The sequence below is a fragment of the Bubalus kerabau genome, chromosome 12 (genome assembly GCF_029407905.1).
Source record: "Bubalus kerabau isolate K-KA32 ecotype Philippines breed swamp buffalo chromosome 12, PCC_UOA_SB_1v2, whole genome shotgun sequence".
Taxonomy (NCBI): Eukaryota; Metazoa; Chordata; class Mammalia; order Artiodactyla; family Bovidae; genus Bubalus; species Bubalus kerabau.
Genome location: NC_073635.1, coordinates 50,893,721 through 50,915,458, shown reverse-complemented (window position 1 = coordinate 50,915,458; position 21,738 = coordinate 50,893,721). Strand labels below are relative to the sequence as shown.

At 39.5% G+C, this 21,738-nt stretch overlaps 1 protein-coding gene across 5 annotated transcripts in view; it reads left to right on the top strand.

Moving 5' to 3' along the window:
• The window catches only part of TBC1D4 (TBC1 domain family member 4), a 215,469-nt gene that overhangs the window by 136,969 nt on the left and 56,762 nt on the right, over positions 1 to 21,738 (top strand). For 4 of the 5 annotated variants that reach the window (XM_055542659.1, XM_055542656.1, XM_055542660.1 and 1 more), the window contains 4 exons: positions 8,847 to 8,979; positions 14,580 to 14,671; positions 14,911 to 15,021; positions 19,157 to 19,276. In XM_055542659.1, the coding sequence (XP_055398634.1) occupies positions 8,847 to 8,979; positions 14,580 to 14,671; positions 14,911 to 15,021; positions 19,157 to 19,276 (456 nt within the window). The remainder of the gene's footprint in view (positions 1 to 8,846; positions 8,980 to 14,579; positions 14,672 to 14,910; positions 15,022 to 19,156; positions 19,277 to 21,738) is intronic. The other variant, XM_055542657.1, reaches the window with a different exon arrangement.

The window sequence follows — 21,738 nt, the reverse complement described above, 5'->3', positions numbered from 1 at the left end:
TTGATAGCCAAGTGGACACTGTATTATATAGGTTTAGTTTAGGGCTTGGGATAGAAATTTAAGAGTCACTGTGTAAAGAATGATTGAAGGTGTGGGGGTTGATGAGCACACAGGGGCAAGAAAAAGAGAGAAGGCTAAAGAGAGCCAAGGACACACTCCTGGAAAATGCCAACTGAATAAGACTTAGGTAGAAAGTGAGAATGTAGGGTAATCTTGCCCCATTCCCCACCCATCCACTGCCCTATTCGCCCCTCTTCCTTCCTTCCTCAGTCCCTCCTCCTAAGACTGATTCTTCCTGCACTGCAGATCCTTGCTCTCCTACCCTTCCAAAACCTGTTGTATTTTGTTTTGACTGTTCCATTTACACAACTTCCATATTTAGAAATCATAATGCATCCTTTTGTACCATCCATATCCACCTGTTTACGAAATGCTACAAACCAGCAGTCCCCAACCTTTTTGGCACCAGGCTCTGGTTTCATGGTGCTGCTGCTGCTAAGTCGCTTCAGTCGTGTCCGACTCTGTGCAACCCATAGACGGCAGCCCAACAGGCTCCCCCGTCCCTGGGATCCTCCAGCCAAGAACACTGGAGTGGGTTGCCATTTCCTTCTCCAATGCATGAAAGTGAAAAGTGAAAGTGAAGTCACTCAGTTGTGTCTGACTCCTAGCAACCCCATGGACTGCAGCCTACCAGGCTTCTCCATCCATGGGATTTTCCAGGCAAGAGTACTGGAGTGGGGTGCCATTGCTTTCTCCAACTAGTTTCATGGGAGACAGTTTTTCATGGATGGGGGCTGGAATTGGTTTTGGGATAATTCTTTAAGGACCTTGTAACTGGGAGATATATGTATAATTATGATTGATTTTCATTGTTGCATGGCAGAAACCAACACAACATTGTAAAGCAATTTTCATCCAACTAAAAAAAAGGAAGGAGCATGCAATCTAGATCCCTTAATTGCAGTTCACAGTAGGGTTTGTGCTCCTATGAGAATCTAATGCCACCACTGATCTGACAGGTGGCAGAGCTCAGGCGGTAACGTGAGTGATGGGGAGCAGCTGTAAATACAGATGAAGTTTCGCTCACTTGCCCACTATTCACCTGCTGCTGTGAGGCCCAGTTCCTAACAGGCCATGGACTGGTATTGGTCTGTGGTCCCACAGTTGGGGACCCTTGCTATAAACTCGAAGGTAGAATGTCCCTCATGTCCATCTCACTTTCCTTTTTCTCTCTGGTATCTAAGTCTGGGCCTTCTTTAGAAAGACAATTGCCTTCATGTCCTAACTAGTCTTCCTGCCACTGCTTTAATCTGTCATCTGTCTATATCTACCTTATGTTGTAGTTTTTTTCCTCACAAAATTTTCTTACAAAGCACCAGTTTATGGCTCCTTGTTAAGAGACAAAATCTACATGGTCTAGCATGGCAGAAGGGCCTACCTCATGCTTCTCCAGTCCCCCCGAAAGCGCTCCCTCTCACTGCTGTGTCCTCCCACGTGCTGTCCCCTGCGCTCAGCTGTCTCTAGGCTAGACTCCAGAGGCTGCTGTGATGACTGACGTGAGGCTGCATTTATTTGGCTTGCTACCAAAGCCACAAATGATTCATGCACAGGACACATGAGATCAAGGAGATACGTGGGTGGTGCGGCTCGCAGAAATGCTGCTGAAATTCTGAGCTAACTGTTGGCTGTATGGAGTGAGGGGTCTGCCTGTCAGAGGAGGGCAGAGCCAGGGCTCACTGCTTTCATACCATCGGGTGGGGAATGCGACTGTGCCAGCGTTGAGGGTCCACCTGGCTACTGTACAAGGAGACTGTGTATGTTCTCTTCCTCTATCCGTTTTCACATTCTTTTCTCGCCTGCTTCAGTGGATGGGAAGCAAGCCTCCTTTGCTCTGCTCTGACTTGAATCCCTTTGCCCTTCTTTTCCACTGTGTACTTTTTAGGACTCTGTTTAAAGATAAACTCCTAGTAACCCCTTTTCTGACACCGTTTTCCAGGAATTGACCCCTTTCTCTGCTTTGTTGTAATTGCTCTTGCTGTGCCTTGGTCATAGATCTCTAACAGTTCCTGAAAATCCATTATCTTGTGTGTTTGTTCACATAACTTTCCACCCCACTGGGTAGTGACTCCTACAAGGTCAGGCTGTCCTTACTGTTGTATCCCTCAGTAGTTTCTAGAAGAGCAGGGGTTGGTAAGTGTATTTTTGAGTGATAGAGTGTGTTACTCTTCACTTCAGGTAATCTTTTTATAGGTGCTGGTTAATCTCTAATTAGGGCTTCCCTGGTGGCTCAGATGGTAAAGAATTGCCTGCATTGCAGGCAGGAGACCCGGGTTTGATCCCTGGGTCGGGAAGATCCCCTGGAGGAGGGCATGGCAACCCACTCCAATATTCTTGCCTAGAGAATTCCATGGACAGAGGAGCCTGCTAGGCTACAGTCTGTGGGGTCACAAAGAGTTGGACATGACTGAGCGACTAACAAAAAGAACAATAACAAATTTCTGATTACTGGATAACCTCCACCAAGAAGAAAACTGTAAAACCTTCTGATTTCCAACCTCTTTTACAAGTTTTGTTTTGTTTGTATTTCTTAGTATTTTAATTTTTCCCTCACGTACATAGGATGAGTTTTCAGAACAGGAAGTCAGAGTCGAGAGTCTAGGAACATGCTGCATTTTTCCATCTTGAGAAGTTCTGTGGCTCAGGCAACAGCCAAGACTGGCTGAGAATGTCTTCCTGTTACATTGAAGTTGCATCAGAATATTAGTGCTGGCATCATTATTCTTAAGGAGGGGCCTATGCTGGAATCTTTGAAATCCTGTTCACTTTTTTTATCAGTAACCATCTTAACTGAATGGTGAGGCATCAGAATTGCAAGCTACGGGAAAAATGAAATGTAAATTTCCTGTATAAAGGAGGATGGTTCAAGCCACTGACATATAGAATAAAACAGTCAAATATTATATAGGTCTAAGCAGTGTTATGTTTGATGTGGCTTGGTAGTTGTGAAAGACAAAATATTGCAAAACTGCACATGCTGACTTATTTACTCTGAGCACAGAGAATATGCAACTAGCTTTTTCTCTTGTTTCTTTGTAGAGATTGTTATGAATTGATAAACAGTACAGTAAGTCCCACACGTACGAGTTTCATTTTGAGAACTTGTTTGTAAGTCCAATTTGTTCCTAAGTCCAACAAAGTTAACCTGTGTACCCAGCTAACACAATCGATTATATAGTACTGTACTGTGATAGGTTTCTAATACTTTTCACACAAACAGTACATAAAAAACAGACAAAAACAATAAAGAAAACACTTTTTATCTTACAGTGCAGTACCTTGAAAAGTAGAGTAGCACAGTACAACAGCTGGCACACGGGGGCTGGCATCGAGTGGACAGGCAAGAAGAGTTACTGACTGGAGGAGGCAGAGGAGGTGGGAGATGGTAGAGCTGAAGGATCATCAGCAATAGGGGATAGAGGGCAATCTCAAATTTCACTCATGCCTCATGCTGATGGCACAGGTTCTGCTTCCTTGCTGGATTCAATTCCGTCTACCCTCTTGAAAAAACAATCCAGTGATGTCTGGGTATTAGCTGTTTTTTTACTCACCATAGGTAACACAGTAACACTGGATTGCATTCTGAACAGCTGCTGCAATCTTTGTGTACCGGTCTACATTTGGGTCCTGGGTCTCAAAACCTTATCAGTGCCTGCTCAGATAAAATACCCTTGCCGTTTCCTGTGTCATGAATCTCTTTGGTTCTTCAGTTACTTCTTCTTCCTTTCGTCTTTGTCTTTTTTCTGGGCCTCCAGTTCTATCAGGTCTTCATTAGTAAGCTCTGCTTGTTGCTCACAACAGTACTGTGCAGTAAAGTACACAAAAGCACAACCACTTGTAGAGGATGGACGCATGTGACGATGTATGCCAGGCATGTGTGCTAACTTAACGTGATTTGACATGTGAACGCACGTTCATGTCTTTGAAAGTTTCCAACTTGACGGGTTCCTGTATAGGGGAATTACTGTGTAGCGTTCAGATGGGCCCTGGAGGATTACTCTGGAAATTTAGGTGCTCAGTGCTCCTCCTTCCCTCCTTCCCTTGCTTCCTCCTTCCCTCCCTTCCTTCTTTTGTAAAATAACGCAAAGCAAGTGGCCTAATCTTGTTTAACCACATTTGAGATTTCTGGAAAACATCATTTCTGCTTTCTCCAAAAGTGGTTTAAAAGGTATGAAAAAAAATGGAACTGACTACTTTTCATAGACAGAAAAAGTAGAACTCCTCAGATCCACAGATCCACACAATAGTATCCCAGGAAAGTAAAACTAGTAAAACAAAGAAACCCCCCCAAAATCCTCATTACCAAGACCCAGGCTTTGTGTGGGGTTAAGAGTGTAGATTTTCCCAGAGAATGAGGCTAGATAATCTTTTGAAGTCCTTATATATTCTGTGATTCTCATTCTTAAATGCCATACAGAACTTAAGTTTGGTAGGGAAATGTTTATGAGCTCTATTTTCATCATGGAATTTCCCCTTAATTTCATAAATTAGCTTTCTTTGTTCCATCACATAATTTTCTCTGGAAATTTAATTTTTCCTGATGGTCACACTAAGAATACTTTCTTTTTGTTCCATATGGTTGATTTCTCTTTACTCATTCCTTTAGTGTTAAACTTTTAACATTTCCTAGGATTTTTTGTTGTTGCTGAATCTAAACTAAAACAATTAAGTTATTCATAATACTGATTTACCTTCCCAGAGTTTGAGCAAACTCAGGGAGTTGGTGATGGACAGGGAAACCTAACATGCTGCAGTCCGTGGGGTCGCCAAGAGTTGGACACGACTGAGCGACTGAACTGAATTTAACTTCATAGTACTAATTTAACTTTTGGTTGCTCTGATACCATCATAGAATTTATAAACCATCTATAAAATGATAGATTAAAGCAAAGTAAAACACTGAAAATTTTAGAAGTAAAATTTTAGTAATATTTATGGCTGGGAGAAATCAGTAGCCACATTTCAGTCACCATTGAAATGATCTCGTTTCATCTAGAAATGGATTAAAAAATCATGAAAGTTCAGTATTTCCATTGGAGGCCTTTTACATCACATTATTACCAAATAACAAATAATAAACCTACCTGAAAGTTAAACAGGTGACTAACCCCTTCACTGCCTTAAATTAATGAGAAACAAGAAAACAATAGTAAATATCAATGTAAGTCATTGAAATTGCTTTTGAGTACATAACAAGGCAAATGAAATGAAAATGCAAAGTCACTAAAGCATGTAGTGCTTTTATTTTTGAGCGTTAGAACTCTTTATTTTTTTAAATTATAGTATAAAAGAGCAGATTATGGATACTCCATTTTTGTACATAGAATGATATGAAATTACTGATGAGCTTTTTAAAAAGTTATAGTAAAACATAGCTGACTAATCACTGGCTACTTGGTCCTTTAAGCAATATCAGAAGAATAAAGTGTCTTTTTAAATTTTTTATTGGAGAATAATAGCTTTACAGTGTTTTATTGATTTCCGCCATACAATAATGTGAATCAACTCTATATATACATATGACCCCTCCCTCTTGAATCTCACCCCCATCCCACCCCTCTAGGATGTCACAGAGCACCAGGCTGAGCTCCCTGTGTTATATAGCAATTTCCCACTAGATTTCTATTTTACCCATGGTATTATATCAGGTGGCGCTAGTGATAAAGAACCCACCTCCAATGCAGGAGGTAAGAGGCTTGGGTTTGATCCCTGGGTCAGGCAGATTCCCCTGGAGGTGAGCAAGGCAGCCCACTCCAGCCTAGAGAATCCCATCGACAGAGGATCCTGGCAGGCTACAGTCCGTAGGGTCACACAGAGTCAGATATGACTGAAGCAACTTTGCATGCATGCATGCATTATATTTCAGTGCTACTCTCTCAGTTTGTCCTACCCTCTCCTTCCCCCACTCTGTCCAGGTGAATGGATAGAGAAGTTGTGGTACATATATACAGTGGATTATTACTCAGTCATAAAAAGGAACAAATCTGAGTTAGTTGAACTGAGGTGGACAAACCTAGAGCCTGTTATACAGAGTGAAGTAAGAGAAAAACAGATATTTTATATTAATGCGTATATATGGACTCTAGGAAAATGGTACTGATGAACCCATTTGCAGGGCAGAAATAGAGATACAGAGAATGGACTTGTGGATAAAGTTTCTTTTTATTCCAGGTTCTTCATACACTCAGATGCAACAGTGGAGTAACTCCTTTAAGTAATAACTTTTTCTTAAACCAGGCCATAAGGGGAGGGAGAAAAAGGTCTTTAAAAATGGCTTGTGTGTACGAAGGGTCTTTTTCCTCAACATCCTCTCCAACACTTGTTATTAAATATGTCTTGTCTTTTGGGTAATAGCTATTCTGATATGTGTGTGAGGTGATATCTCAATTGTGGTTTTGATTTGCATTTCCCTAAAAATTAGTGATGTTAAGCATCTTTTCATGTGCCTGTTGGCCTTTTGTTTTGGTAGAAAATAAACTGGTGCTGCCACTATGGAAAACAATATGGAGATTCCTCAAAAAATTAAGAATAGAATTATTATGTGGTCCAGCAATTCCATTTCTGGGTATTTATCTGAAAAAACTAAAAACACTAATTTGAAAAGATATGCACCACTCTGTTCATTGTGGTTTACAAGAGCCAAGATATGGTATCAGTGGAAGTGCCCATCAATGGATGAATGGGTAAAGAAGATGTGATGTGTATATATATACACATGTATATTCTGTGCTTAGTTGCTCAGTCATGTCTGACTCTTTGTGACCCCATGGACTGTAGCCTGCTAGGCTCCTCTCTCCATGAGATTTCCCAGGCAAGAATACTGCCATTGCCTTCTCCAGGGGATCTTCCCAATGCAGAGATTGAATCCAGGTCTCCTGCATTGCAGGTAGATTCTTTACCATCTGAGCCACCAGGGAATATATATATATATAATATATATATAAAATGGATTATTATTCAGCCATGTAAAAATATGAAATCTTGCCATTAATGACAACATGACTGGACCTAGACCTTGAGGGTATTACGCTATGAGAAATAAGTGTGATTCCCTCATATGCAGAGTATAAAAAATAAAACAGAAACAAACACATACACTCAAAGAACAGATTGGTGGTTACCAGAGGGACCAGGGGTGGGAGAGAGAGCAGAATGGTAAAGGGGTCAACCGTATAGTGACAGATGGAAGTGAGACTTTGGTGCTAAGCACACTGTGTATACAGAAGTTGAATTAAATTTGTACCAAGAAACTTATATAATGTTATAAACAAATGTTACCTCAATAAAAACAGAACAAAACAAAGCATAGTTTATAAAGCGTGTGAATGGTTTTGAATATCAGAGATAGTTTGGATAAGGCCCTGGTACTTCACAGCTCCCCATGCAGGTTTTAGACTTTGACCTCAGTTCTACAGTGGGTGAGAAAACGACACTTGACTCTGATGATTGTGCCACAGAGGAGGAAACCTGGCTTGAAGTTGGCTTAACAATGCCTGGAGGATGAGCTGTTGGTTGACCTCGAAGAAACAACCAGGAAATCAGAATGCTAGAGTCCAACTTCTTGACTAAGTCATTGGAAGAGCAAGGAAGAAACAGGCTGGCAGTTTTCAAGCTCTTGACCTAGTGGTGAGACCCTGCTATTAGACAGGAAGATGTCAGAAGTTCTTAGTGTCACAAATCAGAAGCAAAATGTTAATATTAATAAATAGAAGCCATAGAGAAAAGACAGGAGTTCTCATCACAAGGACAAAAAAAATTCTGTTTATTTAATCTTGTGTCTATGTGAGATGATGATGTTCACTAAACTTATTGTGATAACTATTTCATGATGCATGTAAGTCAAATCATACTGTACACCTCAGACTTATACAGTGCTGTATATCGATTATATCTCAGTAGAACTCTAGGAAAAGAAACTTCAGCAGCCTTCATAGAATTTCCCCAAGATTATTATTTTTTTAATTTTAAAAAAATATATTTATTTTTAATTGGAGGATGATTGCTTTACAATATTATGTTGGTTTCTGCCATACATCAACATGAATTAGCCATAGGTATAAATGTGTTTTCTCCCTCTTGAACCTCCCTCCCACTTACCATGTTATTTATTGAGCTCGTTTCTCCCCAGAACTTTGGTTAAACACATGTTCACTTGTTGCACTAAAAATGATCCAAAAGGATAAAGTCAATAAGATACTTATTAACACAAGTTAATGTTAGACTTATTTTGTTGCTCCCTATGTATTGCAGGCAAAACTTCCAAAGAGATCTTTATCTGATAAACTACTTTAATTTAATAAAGACCTTAGATAACCAACAATGACCTACTGTATAGGGCAGGGAACTGTACTCAATATTCTGTGATAACCTATATGAGAAAAGAATCTGATAAAGAATGAATATATATATGTATAACTGAATCACTTTGCTGTCTACCTGAAACAAAACTAAATCAACTATAATTCTATAAAATTTAAAAAAAGAAAACAAAGTTCTGATTGGCTATCATGTAACTGATAGCATAGTACTCAGTGGGATTCAAAAACAGCATTCAAGTAACAGGTCAGTATTGTTGTATTATATACATTAAAATAGTCTTATTTCATCCATTTTCCAATTTTATGTATAATTAATTGAAGGTCTAACTGCAAGACAATGTTTTCTCTCTATCATCAAAATTACATTATTAAGATTTAGTAGGCATCAACGAAGCCTCGCATTGCTATTGGGCTTTTAATATGTTACCCTAAGGCAAACGTTTGCAGACCTGGCCTCTGTTTTTCTTATAGGTTGATGAGGTAATGCTGACTCTGAAACAGGCTTTCAGCACGGCCGCTGCCCTGCAGAGTGCCAAGACCCAGATTAAGCTGTGTGAGGCCTGCCCCATGCACTCTTTGCATAAGCTCTGTGAAAGGATCGAAGGTACAGTATAAATCGGCCTTGGCAGAGAGGAGTTTGCTTTGGCATTGAGGAAGTGAGAAAGTTGCTACTGTCGTTGAATGCTTCTTTGTTTCGAGGTGAACTAAGAGCCCTAAGAATCATTTCTCACATCCAGTCAAATTTGTACAGTCAGTCTCTCCTAGGTGCTGGGCTCTTTTTCCTTTTTTGTTTATTTTTTAACTTTTTTTCCAGAGGTAGACTCCAGGGAGGAACTTGCATTTCCCACAGTTCTTAGGTCTCTACTGTGTGCACAGTGGGAACTGACTAAATATTTGTTGAATGAATGAAGAGAGGCAAACCCTCCCAGAATGTTGACTGTAGATTTTTTTCTCTTCTCACTTGATGATGTGTTCTTTTTTCCCTAAAGGTTTAGAACAGGAATGAAACTTTCCTAACTTTTGAGGGACATTTGAAAATCACCCAGATAATAGACATGATGTCATAAAGCAAGTTGAAAAAAAAATGTGTTTTGAAGAGGGGGAGGGACATGAGGAAGAGGTGATTCTGATTCAGTTTTCCTCTCTTCTCCTTGTCCCCTAATAAAAAAGGTTGAAAGCTACTGCACCCGAGAGGACACACAATTTAATCGATATTTGTTAAGCATCTGTTGGGTTGGCCAAAAAGTTCATTCAAGTTTTCTAAATCTGCTTATGGAAAAACCCAAACGAACTTTTTGGCCTACCCAAAATCACGTTCTGGGTAGCGTGCTCAGCACTGGGGATGCAGAGATGATTGAGATCCGGATTGTGCCTTCAGGAAGCTTATAGTCTGAAGGGAAGGCAGGCTTGGGAGCAAGTAAATGTGATTCAGTATGATAGATGTTAGTGTTGATGGGGAGAGGTTGAGCTGTAGAATAAAGCAGAGAATGTATGAGCCGTAATAAGTGTAACTTGTGATATCTGTTGAGTAGGCAGGAAAATCAAAGGCACATGGCAAAATTTATTGAATTTCCACTCATCTGTGTGAATAAGGACTATTTAAATGTAATAGTCAAATTTAAAAATTTATAATATTTTGCAGAACATGCCTTGTTTTCAAACATATATATAACCTTTACAAAAATGGAACAGTTTTTGGTGTATGATAAAGGGAATATAAATCTGGGGAGAAAAGGCTGAGTGATTCAAGAGATGGTGTTGAATCAGTTTGCCATCCAAAGATTCCTTCTATGTATCTACTGAAAATACATTCTAGAGGGATCAAAGTCTTCAATGTAAACAAGAAAAATACTAAAATCATTAAAATAAAAATGTTATTTTGTCCCTAAACAAGAAAGCCTTTATTAAGACACAGAAATGCAGAAACTACCAAAAGAAGACATTGACAGATTTGATTTTATAAAATCTTAACATTTTTACAAAACAACAACTGCTTACTTGGAAGTTAAATGATAAGCAACAAATGAGGAGATAGCAGATTGATGTTTGGAATTTGTGAGGACTGTTATTATCTATAAGAAAAAGATAAAACCACCAGTAGGAAATTATGCAAATCATATTAAAAAAAAGCTCCTTTAAAAATTTTAGTTTTAGAGACCTTTGTAAAGAAAGAGAATGCAAACTATACACCCAGAATTAGTAGGGCCCTCCCAAGATCTTGAATGGACTGAAATTTAAGGTCCCCAACCTTCAAGGTATGTATGTATCTGAACAGAGCAAAGGAAGGGTTCTTACTGACTGAGAAAGATTCACACAGATTCTTTTCCCAAGGCCTTGGCTAACACCTTCTGATTCGATCTTTTACCCTTGTCTTTGGCATTAGGCTAAGAGAACATAAGATACGGCAGTGCTCTGGTAGTAAAAATGAAAGGAATAACTTAAGACAGATAACTCTCATAAGACTTACTGTGCCTCAGCACTATTGTGGTTTCCATATCTTGGACCACTTCCGTTCAGTCGCTCAGTCGTGTCCGATTCTTTGTGACCCCATGAATTGCAGCACACCAGGCCTCCCTGTCCATCACCAACTCCCGGAGTTCACTCAAACTCACGTCCATCGAGTCGGTGATACCATCCAGCCAACTCATCCTCTGTCGTCCCCTTTTCCTCCTGCCCCCAATCCCTCCCAGCATCAGAGTCTTTTCCAATGGACCACTTCATCCATATAGAAATCCCACAAGATAGGTGCTATTTTTAATCCTCATTTTACTCATAAGGAACAGGCACTGAGATGCATAGTGAGTAATAACTATCACATCCTCACTGCTTAGGAGGGGCAGAATCAGGATTTGAACTTGTTCAATCTGATTCCACAGCAACTTGATGCTTCTTTCTGGAAGAATATCAGAAAGCAAGGATTTTCAGGATCACACTGTCCTGAAGCCATGGCATCAGTGTGTTTCCCGAAAGGCTGTTTTCACTGGGGCAGGATAACTGTGGATTCTGAACTTGTGTTATGTACAAAGTATAAAGCTGGAAAAAGGACTGCATTGAGATTCAACACAAATTAATAGGAGTAGAAAGTGAGAAAGATAGGAGTATATACAAGTATTTAGGAGTATCTAGATATTAGTATTGGAGAAGGCAATGGCACCCCACTCCAGTACTCTTGCCTGGAAAATCCCATGGACGGAGGAGCCTGGTGGGCTGCAGTCCCTGGGGTCGCTAAGAGTCGGAGACAACTGAGTGACTTCACTTTCACTTTTCACTTTCATGCATTGGAGAAGGAAATGGCACCCCACTCCAGTGTTCTTGCCTGGAGAATCCCAGGGACGGGGGAGCCTGGTGGGCTGCCATCTCTGGGGTCGCACAGAGTCGGACATGACTGAAGCGACTTAGCAGCAGCAGCAGCAGATATTAGTATTTCATATAGCTTACTCAGAATTATAGAGTCCTGTCAATACATTTGGCTGCATTAATATGGAGTTCTTTTTGTACTGAAAAAGAAAGAAAGAAAGGGAGTAGATACATATGCCAGCATAATCTATGCCTATGTTATGGGCATAGACCGGGAAGAGTAGCACAGTCATGTTGGTGGACCAGAGTAAATCCAGGAAGCAGTGTCTGAGGGCACCATCTCTCGAGGACCATCCTCAGCATGTGAAACTAAAGTGATGCTGAGCATTGTGGAGATGGAACAATTATCCTCAATCTTGTTTTCCTACAATAACTTGTGTGAGGGCTAAATAATATACTTACCTCTCAGGACTAGTTAATTCACTAATCAGTGATTCCAAATTGGAAGCCAAATCAAATTCAAGGCAGTGTAGGGGGCATGCATAGTTTGAAAATAAATAATATACAGCTGTTTGCAATTCTTCCTTTGAAATGAAAGACGGAAGAAACTTCCTGGGCTATAGATTTAGTTACATACTTCAAGTAAATACCCTGTTTACTTTCCTCCTTTTTAATCTTTTATCCTTCTACACATGCTAATAACATACTGGAATAATAAACAACATAAAACAAACAAACAAAAAACCCCACTCATGTGATTCAGTTTCTTAATATACTGCGTGAGGAGACTTTGCCAGCAAATAATAAGCTGTGGTAGTGTGTGACATCATACCATCAAAATGAATTTTAGTGTTTCTGAATGTGATCACAGATTTTCATAGCATTTTGTTGTATATTGCACAAAGAAATGTAGAGCTGAGACGTTTCTAGAAGCTTTTCTTCTTTCCAGTTCCCATCATATACTACACAGTGGTTTAAAACAGGTCCAGTGGTGGCCCTATACATGTTCTACACACCATGATAGGAATTCTAGTTGTTGTTTTTTTTTTTTTAAACAATGCATATTTTGAGGCAAATCTCTCTTAGGGATTTTAAAGTGCAGTCTACATTTAAGAGTCATTAAATATGAATAGCTGGATATCCTCTTTCTAATCACAGTACAGTAGCAATATTATAAGTGACCCCTAACTATGTAGATCTGTTTCTTAAAAATGGATGGTCAGGCAAATCATTATTAATATGAATTTCACTTCCCCTTTTAAAAAATTAAAAATGTTTTTATGGAAAAGATGTTTGCCTGAGGATTTAACCTAAATTATGTGTAGAAGTGCAACGGATATATGAATAACATGATATAAGAATATAAACAGTTTGTTGGGAAAATTGTAACACTAAAAAATGTCCCTAAGTAGTAATGATGTCCTTGAAGTTTCATTACCAAGACCTGCATAAAGAGGAGAGCTTCTTACCTAATAAGCTCCAGGTCTGCTTTTTAATATTAGTAGTTATTTTTTCTTTTTTGAATGTCCAGTTTTAAGCGTAGAGATTTTGGCCAAGGCTAATAGTCATCTAAGAGTTTCTACGATGGCTGAGTTTGTTAATACCTTCAGCGGTGTCTGAAGTACCTTCATGGTGTAGTACCTTCATGGTGTAGACACATGATACCAAATCAACAGCTAACCATGGAAGCTATTTTTCATGGCAAATAGATGGGGAAACAGTGGAAACAGTGGCTGACTTTATTTTTCTGGGCTCCAAAATCACTGCAGATGGTGATTGCAGCCATGAAATTAAAAGACGCTTACTCCTTGGAAGGAAAGTTATGACCAACCTAGACAGCATATTAAAAAGCGGAGACATTACTTTGCCAACAAAGGTCCATCTAGTCAAGGCTATGGTTTTTCCAGTGGTCATGTATGGATGTGAGAATTGGACTATAAAGAAAACTGAGTGCCAAAGAATTGATGCTTTTGAACTGTGGTGTTGGAGAAGACTTGAGAGTCCCTTGGACCGCAAGGAGACCCAATCAGTCCATCCTAAAGGAGATCAGTCCTGGGTGATCATTGGAAGGACTGATGCTGAAGCTGAAACTCCAGTACTTTGGCCACCTGATGCGAAGAGCTGGCTCATTGGAAAAGACCCTGATGCTGGGAGGGATTGGGGGCAAGAGGAGAAGGGGATGACAGAGGATGATATGGTTGGATGGCATCACTGACTCAATGGACATGGGTTTGGGTAGACTCCGGGAATTGGTGATGGACAGGGAAGCCTGGCGTGCTGCGGTTCATGGGGTCGCAAAGAGTGGGACGCGACTGAGTGACTGAACTGAACTGAACTGAACTGAGACATTTTTTGTTAATAAGTCTGACTTCAAGATCACTCATAGGGGTCATTGTTTTTGGTGAGGAGATTTTCCATTTAATTATTTCTTTGCAGTGTTCCAAGGTTTGTTGTAGGCAGGGACATAACTCCTTGAGAAGGTTTAACTTCAGAGCCTGCTGGTGAAGGGACAAGCAGCAGTACATTTTATATATTTATATTTATATTTGAGTGGTAAAGAATCTGTCTAGCAGTGCAGGGTTCAGTCCCCAGGGTTAGTGTTTCTGAACATGATCACAGATTTCCCCAGAATTTTGTTGTATATTGCACAAAGAAATGTAGAGCTGAGAAGTTTCTAGAAGCTTTTCTTCTTTCTAATTCCCTGGGTCAGTCCCTGGGTTGGGAAGATCTCCAGGAGAAGGAAATGGCAACCCATTCCAGTATTCTTGCCAGGAAAATCCCATGGACAGAGAAGCCTGGTAGGCTACAGTCCATGGGGTCACAAAGAATCAGACACAACTGAGTGACTAACATATATATCTCTGTGGCTAGAAGCTGTTTAACATGAATCCCGATCATTTCCCTTAGGTCTCTACCCACCAAGAGCCAAGCTGGTAATACAGAGGCATCTCTCATCCCTGACAGATAACGAGCAAGCTGACATCTTTGAACGCGTTCAGGTAACATGATTTATCGTCCTCACAAATAAGATATAAAGAATGAGAATTGGATCCTGTTTTTTGAGTTCCTTTAGGTATCCCACTATATTCTCTGATAGTTACTAGAACCCCCTTTTGTTCCTAAGAGCAGCTAAGTGCTTAGCTTTATTTATGTTTGTCTACCAGACAGATAAAATTAAATGAGAATAAAACAGTGGACGTTGTCTTCCCATAATGTGCTGTTGGTCTGTCTTCAACAGAAAATGAAGGCAGTCAATGACCAGGAGGAGAATGAACTTGTGATTTTACATCTGAGGCAGCTATGCGAAGCCAAGCAGAAGACACATGTTCATATCGGGGAAGGCCCATTGGTGAGACGTTTACTCCCTGACTGATTTTTGTTTTTTTCATATATTCAATCAAAATTTCATAGAAGTTGTAAAAGGAGTTTCTTTGCTTTGTGTTCTCATCTTTAGGGTTAAGCCCTAATCATCCTTTTCCTCCTAGCATCTCAGAAATTTTATAGTAAATTTTAGTGAGCATTGACACATGGAGATAAAATTGTGATGCTTTTAAAATGTAAAAAAATTGTGAATTTTGATAGAAAACCAGTGATAGCAAATGCTCATGATTTAGAACAAATGTATGTATTTTAGTAATACTAATCCATTATTTTATTTCAAATCCATATGAACATCTTATTTCATTAAAAACTTACACAGCCTTGAGTGGTAGAAAGCAAACATGCAAAGAAGAAGTAATGTCATGGAAACGGCTCTCCTGACTGCAAACTAAGGGATGATACTTCTGTGCACATGGTTTAGAATGTGTTCTCAGCTGCATGTAGATAAAGCAAGACCAGTGGCAATGACATCTAAGGAAATTATGACATATTTACCTCAATAACACTAATTCAGGTTATATTTTTATTTCATTTTATTCAGAACAAATCACATACCATGTGATAAGTGATTCCTTAATTATTTATTGTACAAGTACTTCTAGAGGACTTTCTATGAGCCAAGCTATATGATAATGTGACAAAAAAGACATCAATGATGATGCAGCCTGCAGAGAGGACCTCAAATAATCCAAAAGGGAATGCAAGCCTAAATATTAAAAGTGAAAAGTGTTAGTTGCTCAGTCCTTTCTGACTCTTTGTGACCATAAATATTAATAGATACATGTAGTACAGGCAACAAGATAGCTTTTTAAAAGAATGTGCAGTGAACACGAAGTGGCTATGTGTTTGCTTTGGAACCAGAGCAGAGAGTGAGGGAAGACGAAAGCATGAAAGAATTGGAGAGGAAGAGATTTTGGGGGGAGGGTGGGGCTGGAATTTTAGGGGAGATAAAATTTTCTAATCAGAACAGTTGAGGATTTGTGTTTTAAGAAGGAACACTGAGCAGTTAAGTGGTAACTTTGTCACCATGAGTGAACATACTCCTTGCAGGCCTTCCAAGGACATACTGGCTTTTGAGGGTTTGCTTGGGGGTCAGGAGGAGAAGGGGACGACAGAGGATGAGATGGCTGGATGGCATCACCGACTCGATGGATGTGAGTTTGAGTGAACTCCGGGAGTTGGTGATGGACAGGGAGGCTTGGCATGCTGCGATTCATGGGGTCGCAGAGTCGGACACGACTGAGTGACTGAACTGAACTGAACTGGGGATTGATGGGGGATAAGGCTGGAGGCTAAGCAGTGGTGAGATGATAAAGAGCCTTAAGTGCTATGCCTGACTTTGTCATTGAAGGATTTCAGGTAAGAGCAAGAGAAAATCAGATTTGTACTTTAAACAGATAATTCTTCTGTCATAGTGATGGCCGGTTTGTGGGGCTGGTTGGTGAGTGAGGGGGTTGACAGTGCCAGGACTGAAGTCACATTTTCGAATTGGGAGACTCTGGTAATAGACTATGTTGGAAGTGATTCATTTATCAAGTGCATACTATGTACTAGGCAATAGAGATGAATAATGACAGCTCTTTTCTGACCTCTAACTGTTTAGAAGGAAAAACCAACATGTAATCAAATGAAGTGAAAATGGAAGTACAGTGTGGTTTGTACCATGATATATAAGAATGTTTTAGACAGAGATAGCACTGGGACATAAATAGATTGAATAATTCTATCTTGAAAAATTTATTTTGCCTTAGAGAGAGGCTAAACTGGAGCCCTGGAGATGTAAGGGAGGCACTGAGTCAAGAGCTATTTGGGAAGCATGATCCTTAGGACTTGGTGACTGATTGGATAGATATGTTTAGGATGGGAGAGGGTCTTGCTGGGAGAGACTTCAAAGTTTCAGATTTGGAAGAACTGGGTGCAATAGCTAACAAATACACAAAGAAGACAAGAGTAGGGCAGAAGATGGAAATAAGAAAGAAGAATTCAATTTTACAAGTGTGTTTGAGATATAATTAGAAAATGGATTTGGTGCTCATAGAATATGAGTTGACATTATAAATACAGAAGACAGTGAGCTTTGGCACAGGTTTGAAGTCAAAGGCGGGTGTTCTGAGGGATACCCACATTTTAGGCAATGAGTAAATTAAAATGGAGCCAGTAATAAAGGACTGAAAGGGAATAATGAGGTAGAAAGATTTATTATGGTATGACCAAGGTAGGAGAAAAGTTCAAGTAAGAAGATCAATGATGTCCAGTGACACAGGAAGGTCAAGAAATTTAAAGAGTAAAATCTGTTCTCGGTTTGCTTAAATCAGTCATTGATGATAATAGTCATGTTGACCAGAAGGCCAAAGGCAGTATGTGAGTAGTGATACAAATTTTCTATATGATGGAGAGAATTCAAGGTCACAGAGGAGATTTTAACAATTTATGTATGTTTTCCTGCCAGTATACTTAAATTCCTTCCTCTTGCTCTCCTTTGTTCTTTCTTTTCCTTTCTTCCTTCCACTAGTATTCACTGAGTGGGCTTCCCAGGTGGTTCAGTGGTAAAGAACTTGCCTGCAATATAGGAGACGTATGTTTGATTCCTGGGTTGGGAAGATCCCCTGGAGAAGGAAATAACAACCCATTCCAGTATTCTTGCCTGGAGAATCCCATGGACAGAGAAGCCTGGCGGGCTACAGTCCATAGGGTAGCAAAGAGTAGGACATGGCTTAGAGACTAAACAACAGCAGATTCACTGAGGAGCTGCTCTGTCAGGCATTGTGCTCGGTGACAATACGATTTCCCCATCTCAGTCGTGTCATTCACCCCAAAGCCTTAGAATAATGAGTCATCCTAGTCCTTATACACAGCCAGAACCCAGTCCAGCCCACATTCCGATCCATTGTTTTCTTTCCTTTTGGATGGCAGTCGTGTTTCTTTTATCAGTAACTCCTTAGAAGATCCTGTGGCGCCAACCCCACTACGGACCTTTGTTGTCTCCTGTGTAGACTGTGCTGAAGCCTCCTATCTGATCTTCCAGTCTCTGATTTCCCAGTCCTTTGGGTGACTTTTGAACACTCTTTACACATAAATTTTCCCCAACCATTACTTTCACAGTGGTGTTCTTCTGCTTATAAATTGTAATCAGTGATTCTTCCTAATGACCCAGCATTTAGGATCAAGGTTTTATCTCCAGCTTCACTTTCCCACTTTCCACTCACTTCCTTCTGTTTTAGTCAACTATCTGTACTGACATCCCGTCCTGTGAGCATCTCAGCCTTTATGATTTTGCCAACATCATTCCCAGTGTTGGGAAAGTCTTCACCGCCCCCCCCCTTTTTTTTTCCTGCCCGCATTAAATCCTGTGTATCTTTTTCTTCCTAACCATTGAGAGCCACAGCTCATGGTTCCATGTTTGATACTTATGTGTTGCTTATTTTCACTGTTAAATGTGAGAATATTTCCTCCACAAGCAAAGGATAAGTTTTCTCTTTTGGAAGTTTTCTGGCACGAAGAACCATGTGATATACATAGTAGCTTTTTATGTCTGTATAGGATAAAATATTTAGAGAATCTCAGTTTATATAGTGGACATATTGTAGGTTCTCATACAGTTTAGTACTATCAGGGAGTACTTGTTGATCGAAAAGATAGATGACCCACTTGCAAATGAAAAGTGAATTATAACAAAGGCATTAGCAGAATCCAGGTTTACTAAAAGATTCTTTGTTCTTTGAAAACTGTTTCTTGTGTTTTCCTTGGTAATTTGGATATAAAGTATGCAATTTGGAAAGGCATGATTATAGTTATTAATCAAAATAACAGCAGTAAAAAGTGACATCTTTAGTTTTTGTTAAATGCAGCAGGAATATATTAGCAGAGAGGAAAGGCATAAATGAAAGATCTTATTTCTATCTTTTTATTACTTATAATATTAAAAATTAAGCCCATTTGCTTATAATCTGTGTGCTTATGATGTGGAACCTAAATTATTACTTCTTTAATAGAGCTCCAGAAGAATTCTTGTGCTTTTTAATGGTTTAATCATAAGCCTGTCTTTAAAGCTTCATTTAACCTTGAGTTTTTCCAAACCAAAATTAATGTTTTTCTTTCCATAGACTATTTCAAATAGTACAATCCCGGAAAATGCGACAAGCAGTGGAAGGTTCAAACTTGACATTCTGAAAAATAAAGCTAAGAGATCCTTAACTAGCTCCCTGGAAAATATCTTCTCAAGGGTAAGATTAAACTGAGGCTCTTCAAGATATTATGTGTTGTCTAATTACTCTGCTTCATTCTCAACTGGCTTACAGAAGATTTCCTTTAAGAAAAAAAAAACTACTAAGATAACTTTAAGTTAGTTAATGCTTATTTAAAATAATCTCTCAAAATAAGTTTTATTCTCAGATCTAGATTTATTCTTGTGCGTCTTCTGTCTGAATTTGAACAGTAGTCATTTAGTAGTTGAGATATATGTATAGAAGAGGGGAAATAGAATATTGATGTCCAATCCTGTATGAACTTTTTATCATTTACCATTTAAAGTTATAATGGAGGTCTTTCTTTTACTGATTCTTAGGAGCTAAGAGGGAATGCTGGAAACTTTAAGCATTTCTAGATTCCATACGTATGCATTAAACATTATATTTGTCTTCCTTTTCCTGACCTACTTCACTCTGTATGATAAGCTCTAGGTTCATCTACCTCATTAGAACTGACTTAAATGCATTTCACTTTATAGCTGAGTAATACTTCATTGTGTATATCTACCACAACTTCTTTATCCTTCCTTTTTCAATGGACATTTAGATTGCTTCCATGGAAGGAAACCATCGCAATATTATAATTATCCTCCACTTAAAAATAAAATGAAAAAAATTTAGCTGTAGTTTAACAGAAATGTGTGTATTCTTCAGTGAATTTATTTATTCTGTTTAAAAATAGCATAGTGTTGATGTATGGCAAAACCAATGCAATATTATAAAGTAATTAGCCTCTAATTAAAATAAATAAATTTAAATTAAAAAAAATAGCATAGTGATTTCTTTTCCTCTTCATTTTCATCTTCCTAAACAGTTCACTCCTGAAGCTACTAGACAAGACATAGCAAGGTATATGTCTTGGGTCTGTAAGGCAGAGGAGACACAGTGGCTCAGGGCAGGGAGACAGCCTGAATGGGTGCTGTATATGGTGGCGGGGGTGGGTGTCCCAATGCAGCATGCAGAAACCGGAGTGTGGTGAGGAGGCTGTCAGCCTGTGGGGGCAGTCTGGTTTCTACAAGTGGAGCATGAGCAGGTGAAGAGGGTGCCCCGAAGCAGGATGGCTCAGCGCAGGGTGTCAGAGGCAGAGTGGAGGGGAGAAAGCATTCCAGGTGCCCAGTACAAGGATGGTGCCTTGTGTGGGGCTGCTGGAGCTGGGTGGGGTGGGGTGAGGGGAAGGTGAGGTGCCAATTGTGCAGATTGGTTACATACAGGGACCTGACCAAATATGTAAATGTTGAAGGATAGTGGGATTCTGGGAGAAGGGAATTACAAAGTTAAAAGGGGAGAGGGAATTAGAATGAATTCTGCTGCTGTTGAATTCAACTCAGAGGTAGCGATATGGAATCTTGGTTTTTCTGTTTTGAGCAATAGAATAATATATACATATATTATACATATACATATAATATGTATGTAATATATGTATTAATATATGTGTATGTGTATAAATGTGTATATATGGTCCACTGATAGGCACTGGGAACAGCTTTTCTATACATGTCAGATAATACATTAAGCCTGGCTGGGTGACCAGGTTAAAGTCTGTTCGGGTGACCAGATTTTTGATTTAGGACTCGGATTTCGGTTTCTGTACAGAAACAAAGAGGGAACCAGGATCCTGGCAGAAATGGCTAGTTCCAGGACTATATGGAAATTACGAGATAAGTCCAGAGCACCTTGGCATTCTAGATAATAAAGAAGTTGTCAAAGAGAGATGGCAGGATGTCACAAAGACATAAACACCTTGAAGGATTCCAGTGGTGACATCTGAGACAATTTAAGCGTCAGAATAGTTGACAGCAACAGACAGTAGCCTGTTGTATAATAGGAAGGTACTGAGGTGCTTAGTCGCACACTTGCGTCCGACTCTCAGTGACTGCATGGCCTGCAGCCTGCCAGGCCCCTCTGTCCATGGAATTCTCCAGGCAAGAATGCTAGAGTGGGTATCCATTTCCTGTATGAAAGGAAACTGAGTCTCTTCGGATGTGAAAAATAAATTGACAACTTGATCATTATCAGGATATTTACTGGATAGAATGAGTACTTAGTAATTACAAAGGGGAAAATAGTAACTTTATGATGAAAAAGGCTGACAGGCACCTTCTTAATCAAATGACAAATTGAACGTCATCAACAATGGACAAAATTAAAATCCTGTGCTACAAAGAATACAGAAGCACTTCTGTGGTATTCCTGCCAGAGGGGCAATGCTTGAATCTAATCATAAGGAAACATCAACAAACCCACTTTGAGATACAGTCTACAAAATAACTACCTGTTATCTTCCAAAGTGTTAAGGGCAGGAGAGTCAACGCAGTAGTGCATTGGAACAGTGACTTCTGATGTCTGGTATTCTTATTTTTATTTCTCTGCTAGAACTCAAAATCCTTTATGGGTATTTCTATTAATGATGGAGAGTCTTCTAATTTTAACAAAAG